This window comes from Brienomyrus brachyistius, chromosome 11 (assembly GCF_023856365.1).
Source record: "Brienomyrus brachyistius isolate T26 chromosome 11, BBRACH_0.4, whole genome shotgun sequence".
Classification (NCBI taxonomy): Eukaryota; Metazoa; Chordata; class Actinopteri; order Osteoglossiformes; family Mormyridae; genus Brienomyrus; species Brienomyrus brachyistius.
The window spans coordinates 14224015-14242265 of NC_064543.1; the positions used below are offsets into that span (position 1 = coordinate 14224015).

The 18251-nt window shown below is 41.0% G+C and overlaps 1 protein-coding gene across 6 annotated transcripts in view; it reads left to right on the plus strand.

Moving 5' to 3' along the window:
- Window positions 1-18251, plus strand: part of myrf (myelin regulatory factor) — a 42702-nt gene that overhangs the window by 1163 nt on the left and 23288 nt on the right. The window contains exon 1 of one of the 6 annotated variants that reach the window (XM_049031530.1): window positions 8615-8736. The exons of the other annotated variants lie outside the window; for them this stretch is intronic. Within the exon in view, the coding sequence (XP_048887487.1) occupies window positions 8718-8736 (19 nt within the window). The 5' untranslated portion in view covers window positions 8615-8717. Of the gene's footprint in view, window positions 1-8614; window positions 8737-18251 lie in introns of those variants that run through there. 6 annotated transcript variants of the gene reach the window in all.

The window sequence follows — 18251 nt, forward strand, 5'->3', positions numbered from 1 at the left end:
TGGGGAGGACAGGACAGGATAGGATGGAATAGGTGGTACTGAATCTGTGTACCTCAGTACAAAAAATAATGGAAAAAAATATGAAGACGAAGCTTTTGCAAATAAAGAGTAAATGCCAATAGATAATGGTTGGGGGACAAGAGGACAGTATCAACTTTTCAGGGGGGATAGGGATGGAGGGGGGCAGTGTTGGGGGAGGTGGTGGTAGTTTGAGGGAGCCAGGAGAGTCCGAAGGGAGGAAGGGGAGTAGGGTGGGGGTGCGGAGGGAGATGCCCGAAAAGGAAGATAAATGATGTGTTTTGTAATAAGTAAAGCAAGGCTGGAATGTCAGGGCGAAAGATGGCTTGATCCATCCCAGCTGAGTTCCCAACGCATCTCCATGCCACCACTTTGCCACAATATAAAAGCCTCCTTCTGATACTAGATCCACTTTCATTTGTCCTTCACTTGATCTCAGCTCTATATGTGCTTGGGGAATTTTAAAAGGATCTGCCTTTTTAGATAGCTGAACCGCTTCATTACCATCCTCTCTCCTGTAATCTCCTCACCCCCAATGGCAGTACTAGCTAACCTACGAGTGGCATTTTTTCCATTATCTGGCTAATCCTGACCAGTCTGCCCTGTACAACATGCCCAAGGATGTCAGACGATGTTTGTGTCCATACCAACCACAGAGTTTCAATGGCTTTCACACCAAATAAATGCGGCTGATTGAGACCTGTAATCTGTCGTGCTGGTGTAATGGGGATTGAGATGTGACTCAGTGATATCGGACGTATTACCTGTGATCAGATGGTGGCTGGTTCGAATCCTGGGTCTGGCAGACTGATTTGGCTGCTGGGCCCTTGACCAAGGCCCTTAACCCCCAGGTAAAGGGGTGCTGCACACTGGCTGACCCTGTGCTGTGACCACCCCCCCCCCTCCCCCCCAAGCTTCCTCTCACCTGTCTGTGTGTTTCATCGAGATTGGGTAGGGAAAAAAAAAGAGATTCCTTATGGGGGTGTTACTGTTCTGTCCACATGCTAGTTCAGTCCTTTGACATGGAGTCTCGCCTCTCTTTCATGTAGCGCATTTACATTTTGTTCTAGTGCAGCTGCAGATAAAGGAATTGCAGCTCATAGCAATAACACTTTTGTATAAACAAAAATTGCTCCTACATATTTAAAAGCCCCATAACTTTACATGGCACATGTTCTCAGCTATGTCTGAACCAGCCAAAGGCTTCATTTGGTCTGTAGTTACTGCTGAATTAATTTACAGTAGCTCCTTAGCCACCATAGCTGTGTAAATATTTATGCTCCATAGAAAATATTAATCATTACATTTTTAAGTAGCTGAAATCACAGATACGGGTTACATGCCCCCAGTCATTATATGCAGTGTTATTTACACCTAATAGTCAAGTTAGATTATGTGAAACAATGTTTTAGTTTTGATATTTAGTATAAACTTATTCTTTAGGTACTGTAGACACTGTAGAACTCTGCATTCAGGCAAATTACAGACAGAAATTGATTACTCTGTCCTGGAATAGACCTTGCTGACATTGCCTTAGCTGTATGTGTATGAATTATGCTACCTTGAAATGAGCATTTGTTGTGTTTTCTTCTGGGGATTAATCCTAGTTTGGCAGAACAGATGTCAAATCTCAGTTTGATAATATATTGCTGAGGAAATCATGTACAGAGTGAAGATCCCACAGACCATCAGATTATTCAGCCCCAGCACTGCATAATGCTGCCAGTCTCTGTCTCTAATTTACTTTTCACTTTGTACTATATTCTCACTAAATACTGTCAGTAACATAGACTGCTGCACTTGTCATTTGATTATATTGACAGCCACCTCATAATGATGCTGCTAACTGGATTTTCTCACTCTTTTTACAAGATCTGTTTTATTTATTCCTGGCTTATTCCTGTGTTTTTATCTTATTTGTTTACTTGTTTACCTATCTCCCCCTTCCCTTCTGCTTATTTATATTCTTGTGGGAAACAAGTATTGTATGTGTGATGCCATGTGCGATTCTCTGAGCCTCACCACAAGCATTTCATAGTATGGATGAGTCGGCCGTACTCTGCATATGACAAATAGAGACTTTAGCTTGACAAAATCAAGATAAACTATAGCTGAGGACAAAAAGATAACTAAAACATTGTTTGCTAATCTTTCTTATGCAGTGTGATTAATATTTTATTGTGAATTTTTCTTGCATTGCTTAATGTGTATGTAGCTGATGTACAGGGGGAGAGTGATTATGGATCTCTAAGGAAGTGAGACAGCATGTGGAGATGATGTGCAGAGGGGGAGGGAGACCACATGTGGAGATAATGTTCAGAGAGGAGGAGAGACAGCATGTGGAGATGATGTACAGAGAGGAGGACAGTCAGCATGTGGAGATGATGTACAGAGGAGGACAGACGGCATTTGGAGATGATGTACAGAGAGGAGGAGAGACGGCATGTGGAGATGATGTACAGAGGGTAGGAGAGACAGTATGTGGAGATGATGTACAGAGAGGAGGACAGACAGCATGTGGAGATGATGCACAGAGGGGAGGAGAGACAACATGTGGAGATGATGCACAGAGAGGAGGACAGACAGCATGTGGAGATGATGTACAGAGAGGAGGAGAGACAGCATGTGGAGATGATGTACAGAGAGGAGGAGAGACGGCATGTGGAGATGATGTACAGAGGGGAGGAGAGACGGCATGTGGAGATGATGTACAGAGGGTAGGAGAGACAGTATGTGGAGATGATGTACAGAGAGGAGGACAGACAGCATGTGGAGATGATGTACAGAGGGGAGGAAAGACAGCATGTGGAGATGATGCACAGAGAGGAGGACAGACAGCATGTGGAGATGATGTACAGAGAGGAGGAGAGACAGCATGTGGAGATGATGTACAGAGAGGAGGAGAGACGGCATGTGGAGATGATGTACAGAGGGGAGGAGAGACGGCATGTGGATATGATGTACAGAGGGGAGGAGAGACAGCATGTGGAGATGATGTACAGAGGGGAGGAGAGACAGCATGTGGAGATGATGTACAGAGTGGAGGAGAGACAGCATGTGGAGATGATGTACAGAGGGGAGGAGAGACAGCATGTGGAGATGATGCACAAAAGGGGGGTGAGACAGCATGTGGAGATGATGTACAGAGGGGAGGAGAGACAGCATGTGGAGATGATGCACAGAGGGGAGGAGAGACACCATGTGGAGATGATGTACAGAGAGGAGGAGAGACAGCATGTGGAGATGATGTACAGAGGGGAGGAGAGACAGCATGTGGATATGATGTACAGAGAGGAGGAGAGACGGCATGTGGATATGATGTACAGAGAGGAGGAGAGACAGCATGTGGATATGATGTACAGAGGGGAGGAGAGACAGCATGTGGATATGATGTACAGAGGGGAGGAGAGACAGCATGTGGAGATGATGTACAGAGGGGAGGAGAGACAGCATGTGGAGATGATGTACAGAGAGGAGGAGAGACAGCATGTGGAGATGATGTACAGAGCGTCACACTCATTTACTCATATAAAAGTTATTAGCTGCTATTCACATTTATATTCATCAAGATCTAATACTTTCCATGTGCCACTTTTTGTCCTCTTCCTCCATTATAGGCCTGAATTCTTGCCCTTTCTGGCATCTCATGCCCTGTATTCCCCGTACTGTTTACTTTATTCCTCCCTTGCTTGTCTTATCCTCCAACTTCATTCCTGTATTCCATGTCCTATGTTCTCTATTTTGTCTTCCAGCTGTAATGTGTTATATCACACTGTACTTCGTTTGTGATGGTGGTGTAGTGTGACAGTGCCAGGGTGGATTATGAGACAGCCTCCTATGTTCATTGGCATCGCACAGTACGTAGCTGTGGTTTTCTAAAAGTGTTGAGCAAAGGAACTCTTTGCCAAATGAACTGTTTAATCTTTGGAAACTCCTCACCACTGAGCCTGCATGCAGTTCAAATTCTGCGCTAAGCGTTTTAAACTCACATTTCACCCTGACAAGCTTCTGTTCCTCTCCCTCTGTGTGAGATTGAACCAACTTTAATAAGAGGAATTTTTATATATATATATATATATATATATATATATATATATATATATATATATAAAAGAGGCCCTTGAAAGCAGCTACCTGATATATATGTTGTGTCAGCTTCCTTACACGTGTATGTGCTTGTGTGAGGGTCCTGTCAGATGATGCCTTGTCATAACCGACTTGCTAAGTACGGTGGAAAAGCAGTAGTTTGAGGCTAACCTGTTAGCATCAGGTTTTACGGCACAAATTAGCATGTATGCTGAGGTCCTCTGCAGGTAGCACTGTCACGCTGCCAGGATTGTGGGTGTAAGTATGTGAAGTGGGATTTCTGTATTATCTCTGTGGGTTTTCTTCATACGTCAAAGATGGAGAAGGCATGTTGTTCGGGTAAGTCTAAATTGCTCTTAGGGATTTAGTGTTGCTGTCTGTATGTGTCCTGTGATGGATTGCTGTCCTGTTCAGGGTTTATTTTATGCACTAGGCTTCCTGGGATGTAATCACTGCTGGTGATTAAATAAACTGTTGCTCATCCATCGTTCCATCCATCCCTCCATCCATCCCTCCATCCATCCATCATCTGTACCTGCTTATCCTATGAAGGCTACTGGGCAATCAGAGCCTATCCAGATGCTACGGGTTTAACCCGTGGAACTGTCACTCATGATTAGTTAATACATTTTTTGAGAAACATTAATATAAAGTAGTGATATACAAATTAAGCATCTACATAATTTCGTGATTACTCTTCTTGCCATATTCACTACTTTGGAAAACAGATATGTAAAAGACAATGAAACATAGTATATATTTATTAGGTAATACGTAATTTTCTCTACACCTTAATAATTGGCATGCCTTTGTATGGTTTTGTAGCTAGATTTCACTTTCAGTATTCATAAAATTCTGCTTTTTTAAAACTATGATTCATTTCCTCTTTTGTTAAAACAGTACTGTAAGTGTTGTGCATTTATTAAAAAATCATCTTTCAGCTAATAATTAATGCGCAAACTATTGTCAAAGGTGAAGATGGATACCGATAATGAACAAATATAATAAAACATAATAAGACTGGTGAAAAAAAATGGAATCAGAACATTAACACTTTTTAGTTACCGTTTCTGTTTAGTTAATACATTAAGTAATAGTTTATTACCCCCACTGACTAGTAAAAAGAATCAATATGATGGTGTTCATTTTTTTCATCTCATCTCAGTTGGCTAATATCAAAGATTTTTCTAGTTCCACCCTTGCATCCATCCATCCATCCATCCATCCATCCATCCATCCACATTTTAATTACTTAGCAAGTATTGGGTCATGGAGAAGCATGAAGTATATCCAGAGCAGCATAAAGCATAAGGCAGACAGACTCCCTGGACAGGATGCCAGTTCATCACAGGACACACACACACTATGTGAGAAGTACAGATACTAAGGAAACCAGCCAAACATCTACAAAAATGTAAATTTTAAATAATGTGTCTCCCTATCACAGTAAGAGTACTTGTGTGGCCAACAAAATCAGTTACTACAAATGTAATCAAATACACTCTACCTATGCTGAGTGCCAGGATGAATAATGATGTCTGTGATCACATTTCTTTAACATTCTGAAGGAAATACTGAACTCTGTCCTGTATTATTCAGCTCATGTCTATAGAGAGGTAGCCAACAAGCAGGCTGATAAAAAAGACTGACTAAAGTGTGCCACGCCTTTTGCCATGAATAAACAGTGTTACTAACAAATGAATTTAACTTCTAATCACTATAAGAACAAATAAGTCCATTAAGTCCCTCTTTTGGCCAGCATCACCGATTCCAGCATGTTCTTTTGGCTGGACTGTCTAGAGATTCCATCAATGCAACACTTGCTTCCATTCCAGTGGTTTTCCAGGGAAAGGAGACTTTCAAGAACTGATAAACAAACCCCCCCATTCTTTAATGCAGATCAAAGTCAGCACTTGCGGTGCTAAGTAACAGTGTATGTTATTGAAGTTCAACAGCAAGTGTTTTTAGTGGACATGAGCAATTTTGATGCCATGCAACGCCATGAGTGTTGGGGTTGAGTCTGTGTAATATAAGGCTGTATTTGGCTGCCTGCTGGGCACTGATGTGTGTAAAATCTCATCCCATTTTATGGCCAAACTGATTATACACAATTGTAGATTCAAGACTAGGAACATCGGGTTATCAAGAAGTTTTTGCCTGTCAGCGTGTCTGTAAAGCAGAACCAGCGTGACAGATTGCAACATGTAGTACCCAAATGTAACTTTCCAGGCAAGAACTGGGAATTTAATAAGATCATATGTTTTAAGGTAGAAACAAATTCAGAGCAGGATCTCAGGGAGTCTGCATTGGCTGCCTGTTTTCTCGGGTTGACATTATTTGGGAAATGGCAAGGAAGGACAAACTGTTTCTTGGCAAATGTTGACCACGGTTCAGTTAAAGATAATCATACAGGCACATATACGCACGCTTGCATCGCGCTTACCAACCCACACACACACTCTGCAGCACATCCACACACACCGACGTGCGCCTCGGATTCCTGACATACCACAGCAGCCATTTAAACATCTAACTGAAGTCTGTCTTATTCCAGGTCCACTCTGGGCCTCCATTAGTGTGATATTGTGCAGACTGGATGAGTGAAAGAGGGGAGACAAGCTGACTTAGGGTGCCAGGGTGTGTGTGTGTGTGTGGGGGGGGGGGGGTGATGCAGGACAGAGGCAGAGAAATGGTACAAACACACACACAAACACATATGCTTGTACTTATATATTTGTGGGGACCGTGCATTTCTATCAGCATATCCCTAATCCCAGCTATGACAACCTTAACCCCTACCCAGCCCAAACTTTAACCATGAATAAACACACAAAGTACGAGACATTTGGCGTTTTTATTTTGTTTACAGTCACTGATTTTGATAAAATTGAGTTTCCCCTTCTGGTGATCAGAAAAATGTCCCTACAAGGTTTTTATTACCTTATAGTACATTTAGTCCCCACAATGTCATATATACCTGTGCACAAAGAGGTGCTCCCCCTGAAACAGTGGGCCGGTCTTCTTTAAGCTGAGTTGTTTATAACTGTTGTCTGGACATTGTCAGCACATCAAGTAAATATGAGTGGGCCTGACACTGGCAGGCCTAACTTCAGCCTGCCCCAGTTGGGTCAGAGGCCCTCCACTGAACCGCAGCACATGTTCCCATGGGATTATGACTCTGAGAACTTGATTGTGACCCAACACTCCTGGCGTGCAGGTAGGATTGGCCAATAGCGCATCGTTACACTGTAGCCACTGAATTCATTGGCTGGAATGCATTGTGTTTGCTCAGTCAGGTGTGCGTAAGCTCTGTACACTCTGTACGCCTTGTGAGTTCGCTAAAGGGCATGACATACTGTGGGTGTTGGCAAAGCACGATGCTTTATTTAGTGTGATGCGCTGCTGGTTTTATGTCAAAAGCAATTAAGCCTGAATCAATTTTATTTGATACTCCTATGTTTTATATCAGGCATATCAGAAGGAGGGAAATTTTAACTATAACATGTTTTAACACACTTCGGGCAACTAAATAGCAGAAAACAGGCCACGAATCAAACATTGCACATTATAGCATCGTTTGAATGTAGAATAGCAGTATTTAATTGTAGTTGGCATTGAAGTTACTGCACCTTGCTATTTTATCTTTTCTTGATCTGACATCAATGACCAAGGCATTTAATTACCTAAACAAAACAGAAACAATGCCCCTCCCTTTTGCTACATTGGCCAGTTTATCATTCAGCACATTCTGAACTTACTATGTAACAAAAACATTTTTAATTGGACCAAAATGGATACATGGAATGATTTTATTGAGCAGTCTCAGGCTGCTGTTAGGGTGGCCTTTCGGAGGATACTTGTCAGGTAAACATTTTTCCCTTAGGGGGAAAAGTACATCATTAGCAGGAGGATCACCTCCTCAGCACACAAGGAGAAAATATATACAATGTTAAAAAAAACATGATAAATACTAAAAGCTGCGTAAACTAGGAGTAATAAAGAACATGTATGCATAAATGAATGCATTTTTGTTGTCTCCAAAGCGGCTCTAGACATTGGGTATTTTAAGAGTGAATAAACAATATTACGGAAGATATTGTACGTTTATTTTAGGACAGATTCCCAGTGATGGGTAATAAGTACAGAAAACCAGAAATAGCTCTTTGAGACATCCCAGCGGAGGGGGAGGGTAGCCATGAAGAGAAAATAGCTGGGAAAATAGAGGTGTTTTCAGTCTCCTTGCTGATGCCACAGTCCTTTTCCTCTCTGCTATCCCTGATTCATTTCCCACTGGCCGCTTTCTCCTTATTCCTGGCCTAGTTTGCCTACCCTTTGGCCCAGACCTGGCTATGTCCTTTTTTTTAATAATCCTTAGCCTGTTCCAGCAGTGTTCATGGTGCTGGTGCGAGATGAAAGTAGTGTGTTGTGGACTGGTACAGCCCTATCTCATGATCACACCATAATCCTCATTACGGCGCGCGCACACACACACACACACACACATTCATGGGTTTGAATACACTCCACTTTATTCTAAAGCAGAGAGCTAACTGGGGACAAGATGTAAAAGACAGAAAGGGTTGATCATTTTATATATTTCGGTGAAGTTCAACATGCTGTGGTTACGACCAGGTAAACTCGACGTCTGTTTCCATTTTTGTCTTCACTTCGGTGTCACTGTTTATATTTTGTATCAGTAGAAATCTGTGTGTATACGGGGGTGCACCTATCCTAAGTCCTGTCTATATATGTGTCCCTGTATTTGGTTTTGTGCCTGTCTACTTTTCATATGTGAGTATTTGTTGTAGCTGTACACCATATTGAAATTATGTCTCTGGAAAAAAAACAGGACCACTTTTAGTTAACTGAATATGTTCTGTGCACAGTACTGGATATTTGTGTGTTTGAGAGAGAATGTGAAATATATTGTTGCTGGGGAGTGTCGTGAGTGAAACGTATGTATGTGTAATGTACGTGTGCAATACAAGCATGGCGCTAGAGAACAGTCAGGGTCTGTTTCTTAAATTATGAAATGGGTCATGTCTGGCTTCAAGCAAACTTTGTTACTAAGTTTGGTACTGGAGGACTGTTGGAGTAGCCGTTCGGACACTGTGCCTTGGTGGCCTCAAGGTCAAGGACTTGATTCCTGATCTATATTCTTTCAAACGAGTGCTAATGAATAAGCTTTGCTGAGTGATTCTGCTGAGATAACTCCAAAGGTAGTCGTGAGGTGCTTTTTTTTTTTCTTGATCTTGCTCTGATCAGGTGATGTGGCAAGATCTCGCTGCGCTGTGGTGACGAAGCACGTCTGTGTTTGCCATGTCTTTGTGTGAATGCAAATATGTGAAGGTGTCTGTTTCTAACTCTGTGTGTCTGTGTGCCCGTTTGCATGCTGTGTTTGCCATCTGATAACATGGCAGACTTTGCTCCACTGTAGTGTGGAAGCGGGAGAGCGGCATTAATCATTAACACAGCGGCACAGATGCGAGGCCCATGCACACTTGAACGCTCACTGGCGCACAAATTCCCCCACATGAAGTTACATGCAATTTATAAAAATAGACCAAGCAGCTAAACAACACACTTTCATTATAAAAATCCCATAATAGCAGCGTGCAGAATGTCTTATATTTAAAGTTGCCGTGAAAATACAGTCAGTAATGTACTTGAAAGAGAAGTTGTAAGTGAACGAGATGAATAGCTATCAAGTCCATCCTTGAAGGAACACAAAAGGCAAGCACTTGTTGTGATTCGCTTTTAGTAAAAATATCAAATGTGTGGAATTAAAATGAACTCATACTCAGCTTAATGAGATTTTTTCATGAATTATACTTGTCTAATTAAATGGTTTGATACACAATATAAGGTTAATCTGAAATCAGATTAAAAATAACTTGTTGAAAGCAGGAGGCTTATTAGGGTAAATAGATTCCATCTTCTATTTTCTGGGGAATTACTTTTGAGTTGTAATTGCTCACATGTTATAAGGCAGAAGACCATTGTTTAAATGAACCTGCTTATATTGTAGTTTCCAGAATAATGTTACAGTCTCTAGAATACAATAATTGTAGGGAGGCATGGTGAGTGAGTAGTGATTATAGTTATGATATGCCTCTTTGATTCTGGGCCTCTGAGTGTGTGAGTAGCCTGTGGTACTCTGACCCCCCCATGCAAAAGTTTAACCACATGTATGTTGAACGGCAGACTTACATTCACACATATTCATGCCTGTGTGACTGTGATTGGCAAGAATTCATTGCAGGGTGTATTGTGCCTTGCACTGTAAGCTGCCTAGAAACTGATTTGGACATCCTCAACTCTGATTGGATAAAACCTGGTCAGCAAACATCACATTCTTGCAGAATTAATATTGGAATTCTAGTAAGAGATTTGAGCTAAAGATTAGAAAGTGGAAGTAACCCAAACATGAGAGGCAGTGGTGTGCAGCTTGTCTGAACACAGACACATAAAACACTGTCACAGCTTTGTCGTTCTTTTTCTAAAGAGGGTCTTAAAGGGGGCTTTATCCATCCATCCATCCATCCATCCATCCATCCATCCATCCATCCATTAATAATGGATTTATCCAGTATAAAGTTGAGGAAACTTTACAGCCTACTCCAGGAAGCACAGGGCATGACAAAGGGGACACATTGGGTGGGATGAGGCAATTAATTGCTATTATTAATATTGTTTTTTCACAACAATTTCAAATCATCTATTCGGACCTATGTGAATAGTTTATATTGGTGTGATGTCATCAGTATGCGCACAAACTGACGTTTCACAGTGATGTCAAAAATGACTGTATGGTAAAATTGCCCTTTGGTAAAATTAGGAGAAACTTTACCATTGTTAATGGAAACTCATGAGCGTCCGTGTTGTCACTGTACACGACTGTACATACATGATACTTTTTCTTTATCGTCTTGCGAAAGTAACAATATAGCTAAAAAGTATGATGTCAAATCTGCATGCTTGCATGTTTATAAAGTAACTTACCCTGACTGATCCGTCGGTTCTGTATGATTTAAGTGTGCTGTATATAAGATCTTTAGTGACATTGTGAAAAATGTTGAAGCATTGCAACATACAGACATTATAGAAATGTAGGCGTATAATATCTTATTACTTTTAACCTGCTTAGAGCAAGAAATATATAAATATGTCTTTTAAATCGGTTTTTAACTGATTTTTTTTGTATTTTTGTTATCTAGTAAATATTTGCTAACTGAAAAATAAATGGGCGGAATTCACAGTACATATGTAAACACCACCATATTCCTGATTCAAGTAGGCTACATGTGTTACGCGTAATTCTGTCACGCTCAGGGTGAAGTAGATATTTGAGGAATACTACCGCCAGATAAATGTCCGTTACTTTGCACAAATGCAATCAAACAAACAAAGTAAATATTTTTCAGATTTTATTTAACGATTGAATTGAAAATATTAAACTTAGCCATCACGTTAAAAAAAACTTTAACCAAAACCAAATAACTTTAAAAGCTGGAAGATACAGAAAATGCGCTACACGATCGCATATTGCCTTGTCCCCCAAGTTTCGTTAATTCGGAGTTGTTCTGTCAGGTTTGGTGTCTAAATCCTGCATGTATTCTTTTCCATATAATACTATCAAATATTTCTTGCATATTTGGTGCAATAATGTGACACTGCCCATTTTTTAGTAGTATTTTCCGGGAAATTTGCCCAAAAAGTCTCTCCATAAAACAACATGCACCTTAATTGGCGAGTAAACAGGCGTTAAATCCGTACGAAAATATGTAATATTAAACTATTTTCGCCACTGATGTGTTCCTTTAACGGGTGAACCTGTACTTAGGAATCTTCTGAATATATATGTCCTTCGTGTTTAATGTCTTATTTTGTTTCTTTCATATCTAACTTTCAACTGTGATTAGTATTAACTTAATAAATAATTAACTTATTACGTAGTCGCCGTTGAATTTTCATTGCAACAAAACTCATACAATGCTACAAATTACTTCCAGAAAACGGTTTTGTAGATTGTTATTGATTCTTCAGACCGGGAATACAGGCCTTCAGCAAACAGATATCCTTGTTAGTCAGATAGTTAACAGTCTACATCAAAATACAATACAATGTACTTTAATGAGCCTTTTCATTATTAAAAAGTGAGGTAAGAAAGCTGACAAAGATTGTTTGCTGTCACTGCAATTACGGTTAAACATTAAAGGGAGGGCTTTAAAGCAGTAAAAACTATTTTGCATGAGATTACGCAAATTGAATCCATGCATATATTCGTATCATTATTTAGTTCTGAAATTAACAATGAATAAGCCTGCGTGTCTTTGCTAGTGCGTTTAATATTTTAAACTGTGAAACAATTCATGTGAGCGATAAATCACGTGGAAAAATTAACAAATCGCGTTTTGATGGCAAGTAGTAATTTATTGTGGTTGATATCTCATTGTTTGTATTTTTTATATTGATTTATTCAGGATCGTAATATAAAGGAAAATGGTAGGTAGCAAAATTTTGTTTTAATTATTCAGATTTTTTATGTTTGACTTAAAATTTTGATCAAGAGTTTGCAAAATCGACAGAAATCTTATTTTACTCAGGGACTTTGTATTGCGGCATAACTACGTAATATAGGCTACTCACCAAACAGTTTTCGATTAGTTTGAAAACGTTGTGATAAAACGCTGAAAATATAAGATGTCAATTTATCACATATGTGTAAGTGCGTGCATAGAACATACGCCTACAAGATACCTACAATGTCCTGTTTGTGATTTTTAAGAGCAAATGGTTGGATCGCATTCCGAATTCGTGAGGTCAAAATGTAATCTTTTTAAACCTACGGTGTGTAACTTGATTTATGAATATTTTCAATGTGTGTACTTAATTTGATTGTGTGTAACTTAAGAGTTCATGGGTTCAGTACCAGGTATCCCGCCGAACCACATGATCAATTTCCAGCATTTATTACAACGACAGGCGAAAGATCTCTTTTGATTTATTTCTATTAAAAACTAAAATACGTATTACCTATACAGTACTGTACATGTCTTAAGATTTCCTAAGGATGTACCCCTACAGTATATTGTATTTTTTACTGTTTAATATCAGGTAAGGGGAAAAGAACTAGTCAAGGAAAGTTGAAAAAGTTGCATAATTAATGGTTTAAAAGTGATTTTAGGAAACATTTTCACGCAGTGTGGACTGAGTCAATGGGAATCAGATACTACAGGCATGCATTTCTCTGTGTGCTTGCTCTGCGCTGGTACACTGCGTACACCCAGATGTGCTACTGTGTGCGTGTGTGTGTGTCAGTGGCTCTGTGTGTGTGCGTGGGCGTGCATGTGTTTGTTTTACTTTGTCACATTCAAGACAAATCGGGCATTGAAAAGGTTGCCCACAACACTCTGACCCCTCGCTGTCTCTCATAAGGGCAGTCTGTATCCAACTTGTCCTGACAATCAAAGCACTGTGAGCTGGCCCACACAGCTGGACGGAGGGAGAGAGAGAGAGTGAGACAGAGACAGAAGAAAGGAATGTTTGTCCATCTTTATTTTGATCAGCAAAGCACCTTTCAGATGTGAACTTGAAAATGCACCCTCTTATTTTATAACATGTTCATGCACGCCTCTTATGATCTCAAAGAGAAGTATCACGACTTTCAGCAACATGTCATACCAGTCGATATCAACATAAATTGCCTTATATCCGTGTCTTAATATGTCATGTTTAAATGTCTTGCATATTTATATTCTGTTTATTGCTGTGACCAACAAGAAGGATATTTCATGTATGACACATACATCATACAGCTGAAGATGACAATAACTTTGACTTTGACTTGATTTTTAACTTGACCCTATTATTAGAGTTTTTGATTATATCGTACCGGCGTTCCTCATCTTTTACCTCTGCCACTCCTTGTCCATCCCTCCCTCTCTCGTTCCCTCAGTCCTTCTTATCAGCCCTGGTAGCTCGTCTCAAACATTCTACCCATTTGGGTGGAGGGAACATCTGGATCTTGTTAAAGAGTGACCATGCCTGGCCCCAATTTTTCCTTTGCTAGATCTCTCACCCTAATGCATTCCTGTACGGCAAGCTTTGCTCTCATATGACGGCTACAAGACACTTGGTATCTTGGTTACTCTGATGGGTTTTTCATCTTCTACAGATCTGCCTATTCTGCCATTGTTATGGATATGGAGGGTTAGCGATTAATTTAATTATCCGCTTCCGTATTGAATCTGAGTCAGATCTGGAAGTGGATCAATGGGAACAGACAAAAAGCAACTACAAAGCTCTTAATCAGGACTCTAGAAAATGTAAGACTTAACAATGTGGTTAAGCCCATTGTATTTTGCATTTTAAGCAGGAATGCATGTGTATTACAGCCCCAGTGAAAGAATTTATCGAGGGGGTCTTTTTTCAACACCTGCATGACAGACTGGCGGTCCTCTAGTCAGTCCATCCATCCATAACCGCACGTCCGTGGATGTCAGCAAACACCAGCCATGGAGATAGACACCCCCCCCCCCCCCAGTCCTGTTTGGTTGGATGGCATTCGCTGTAGAAGCTTCTGTGGGGGAGCTGTGTGGACTGGACCAGAGCGAACTGCGACAACTTATTGGACAGCTAGAAGACAAGGTGTCCTGTAACAAACCACAAGGCACCTCGAAGATGGGAAGAAGTGTTCTGTACTTTACTGTCTCCGCATTCTGGTTCATTGATGGGCTGGTCTGTAGAGACAAGCGGAGGTTAGATGATGATGATGATGATGATGATGACGATGATGATGATGATGCGAAAAGCACACTTGGTCAAACGTCAAGGAATTTCCAAATCAGCGCTGTCCTAACTCTGATGCAGTGAAATGGACATGGAAATAGAATTATTTTCCAAATTATTTAAGCAATAATGGAGGAAGGGGTGAAAAGAGACAGAACGAAAGAGGCAGGCCGTTTCTCCAACACAAACACGTGGATTCTTAGCATTCCTAGCTAGATAGGAGCTTAATCTCTCTGAGAGGTGGGGGAGCATAGGGGCCCACCCAGTGTACCCCTCCAGCCTCCTGCCATGCTCTCTGCCTCTCTCTGTGCTGCCCCCCTCCCTCTGCCTGTTCAGACCATAATTCAGTTCTTATCCAGTTCTGTTTGACATTTACATTTTATCCAAAGCCACACTGTGGTGTTTAAATGGGACAATTAAGCTTAAATGTAGCAAATGTCCTTAATCACTCTGCCACCTGCTGCTATGTGTTTTTATATATTAAGTGTGCATGCTATAATGGTTTGTCTTGATACGTGTGACATTCCTACAGCGCGTGAGGCAAATATGAATTCCTGTATTGGCGTTTGTCAATAGGCAGGTTTACCTTTTGTTTTTTTCCTTATGTGATGCTTTATGTGTCTTTGCGTGTTTGGTGGATTTCGGTGGTTCTGTGTGTTCTCTGTGTGCTTGTTGGAGATTATATGGGAGACGGGTGGGTCATATGTTTGGGATTTTGGGAGATTTGCTTGAGAACGGAGCATAAAAGTGGAAGGAATGAGCTGTAGATGAGGGAGGGGAAGGAGGGATTACGCCCCCCCCCCCCCCCCCCCCATGCCATAGAGACCTACTTCCCAATTGCCACAGACTCTGACACATATTTATTTATAAATAAAAGTATTCTATATACATCTATATACTATGGATGTTTTAAATTCTGTGTAATGAATACTTAGTATAGTAGTGCAATCAAGTTGTTGAGAGTATATAGAGCCAAACGTGCAGCAAAACTGTAAGCTTGTATTAAAGCTTCAACATATGTATCTGTGTGCAAAAGGAGTCTTTAAGTCTGAGTTTTTCAGATAGCGCTATACTTCAAAATAGCTCATTATACGACAGAAAAGGTAATATTTTTTTTGCCAAAATGGGGTCCAAACATTGAACAAGAGGAGGAAACGTCACCTTCTTTTGTTATGCTTGCCGGGATTGAAGTCAACAATGGCAAAGTGGCTGTAGGCTGGAAGGAAAAACAGACGCAGAGCATTTGAAGTGGAGGCTCTGCAGATTCTGAGTAATAAGTAGTAACTTATCCTATTGTCATAAAACTCACGAAACTCCTTTCTGATGGAACACATGCAAAGAGGCATCCATCCGCCCACAGGTCACCTCCCTTCCCCCAAAGAAACAATCCTCTTAACGACCTCTTTCCCCATGCACACACACACACTCACACGCAGAAAGGCATTCCCGTCTTCTAAAGTTCACACTGACCTGACTTTTATCGCGCCAGTTTCACTCGGTACTCTCCGAGTGCACAGCTTGTTTTCTGACACGGTGAAAATCCAAACACGGCATTGGATCTTACAGATGTGCAGCTGTTTGGCCAATTGCGTCAGAAGGAAATGCGAGTGAAGAAGATAAGGGTAATATGGTCATACCTGACACCTCTTGGGTGCCATGGGTGCCTTAGCTCAGTAGAGCCTTTATGGCGTTTGCTGGATTCAGTTTATCTGCCAGTTTCAGGTCACTGCAGTTTTCACATTGCAGTTCACTGGGTCTGTCGGATTACCATTTACTGCATCCTGTTTAAGGATTCGTGTTTTTGTAGGGGTTACAACTCATAATATATTTGGATTATAAAACAATGAAGATAAGGGTTTGTCAGACAATAATGCTGCACTGAGAAGCACCTGAAAGGATGTGTTGCGATTGCAAATATCGAGGGCAAGTGGCTTTGGGGGCTACAGCTTTGTACTTGTGATCAGAAGGTTGCCAGTTTGAGCCCTGGCCTCTGCAGAACAGTCACATGTCTGTTGGCCCTTCAAGCAGACCCTTAACCCCCCAGCTCCATGGGCGCTGCATGCTGGCTAACCCTGCGCTGTGACCCCAAGCTTGCTCTCACCTGTCTGTATCTCACGGAGAGCTAGATGGGGTAGGTCAAGAAAAGCATTCCTTGTGCAAATTGCAACTAAAGGGTCATTTCATTTAGCTATGACTCTGAAACCTGTGTTTAAACAGCATATGTAACAGGATTTAATATACTACTGTGTAATAAAACAACACTCATATTAATGCAATGCATGTTGTTAATTTTTTATCAGTAAACTAGTCAAATTTTATTCGCTTACTCAGCTGATATACCTTTTTGGGCAAAATGGAAATTGTAGTATGATACAGACTGACTCCAGAGTTAAGTGAAATATCCAGTGTGATAAGATTACTGGTTAGTATCTTGACTTAAGTCTCTTCAGTCCTGCTCCTGCTGACCCGCAGTTTATCCTGCTGGCTAATTGATTAGTGAAACTATTTCCAATTTGCTGATCTGACTAATGTAATTGTAAGAGGTTTTTGTTGCAGTTTTTTGTAGGTGCTTAGAAAAAAATATACAATTTTGTATATTGCAACCCATGGCTCATATGAAACATGATGCTTTTATTTGTTTGTCTGAAATGTCAAAAATAGCATAAATTTATCAACTTAATCCAAAAAAACATAAACTGAGGCTTATATACCATGAATTAACCGCCGCCTGTCCTCTAATGCTCACACAACGGGTGAGGTGAGGTGTAATATAATAAAGTGTGTTTTTCTACTTCATAGAGACATGTGGGCCCGGGGAGAATGGAGGAATTGTTCCTGGGCTCACATAGTTGTGTTTGTGTGATTGGTTTTGTTTCTGTAACTCCATTATGTTTCCTCGACGTTTGTGCTCACTGTTGCGACACAAAAGTGCTTTCACTGCCAGTGCTCCCTGCCCCCGCCGCCAGGACGCGCACACTCACGCCTCTGTCACTGCTCTGTCCTCCCATTGTGTTTTTCGCTTCCTATTGGGATGTCCAGTATGTCTGCTAGCATAGGGAACTGGGGGAGTTCGGCTGCTTCTATAGTATGAGTGCCAGTCCCGTCAGTAAAGGTTGGTGTGGTCAGTCTTCGTTCTCCTTCAACGGGCATGTGCTCAGTGCTCTGTCTCCTTCACTGGCAGCGAGCGGGTGTTCATCCTCGAACTGCAGTCTTCATCGCTGACTTTGAGTTCCTTTGTGGACTCTTGGCTCTCTTGGTGATAACGAGCACAGTATTCAGCATTCAAGTCTTGGGTCTTTGGCTCAGTTTTCAACCACTTTCTCTGACTCAGTTTCTCCTTCCCAGCTTAGCGCTGA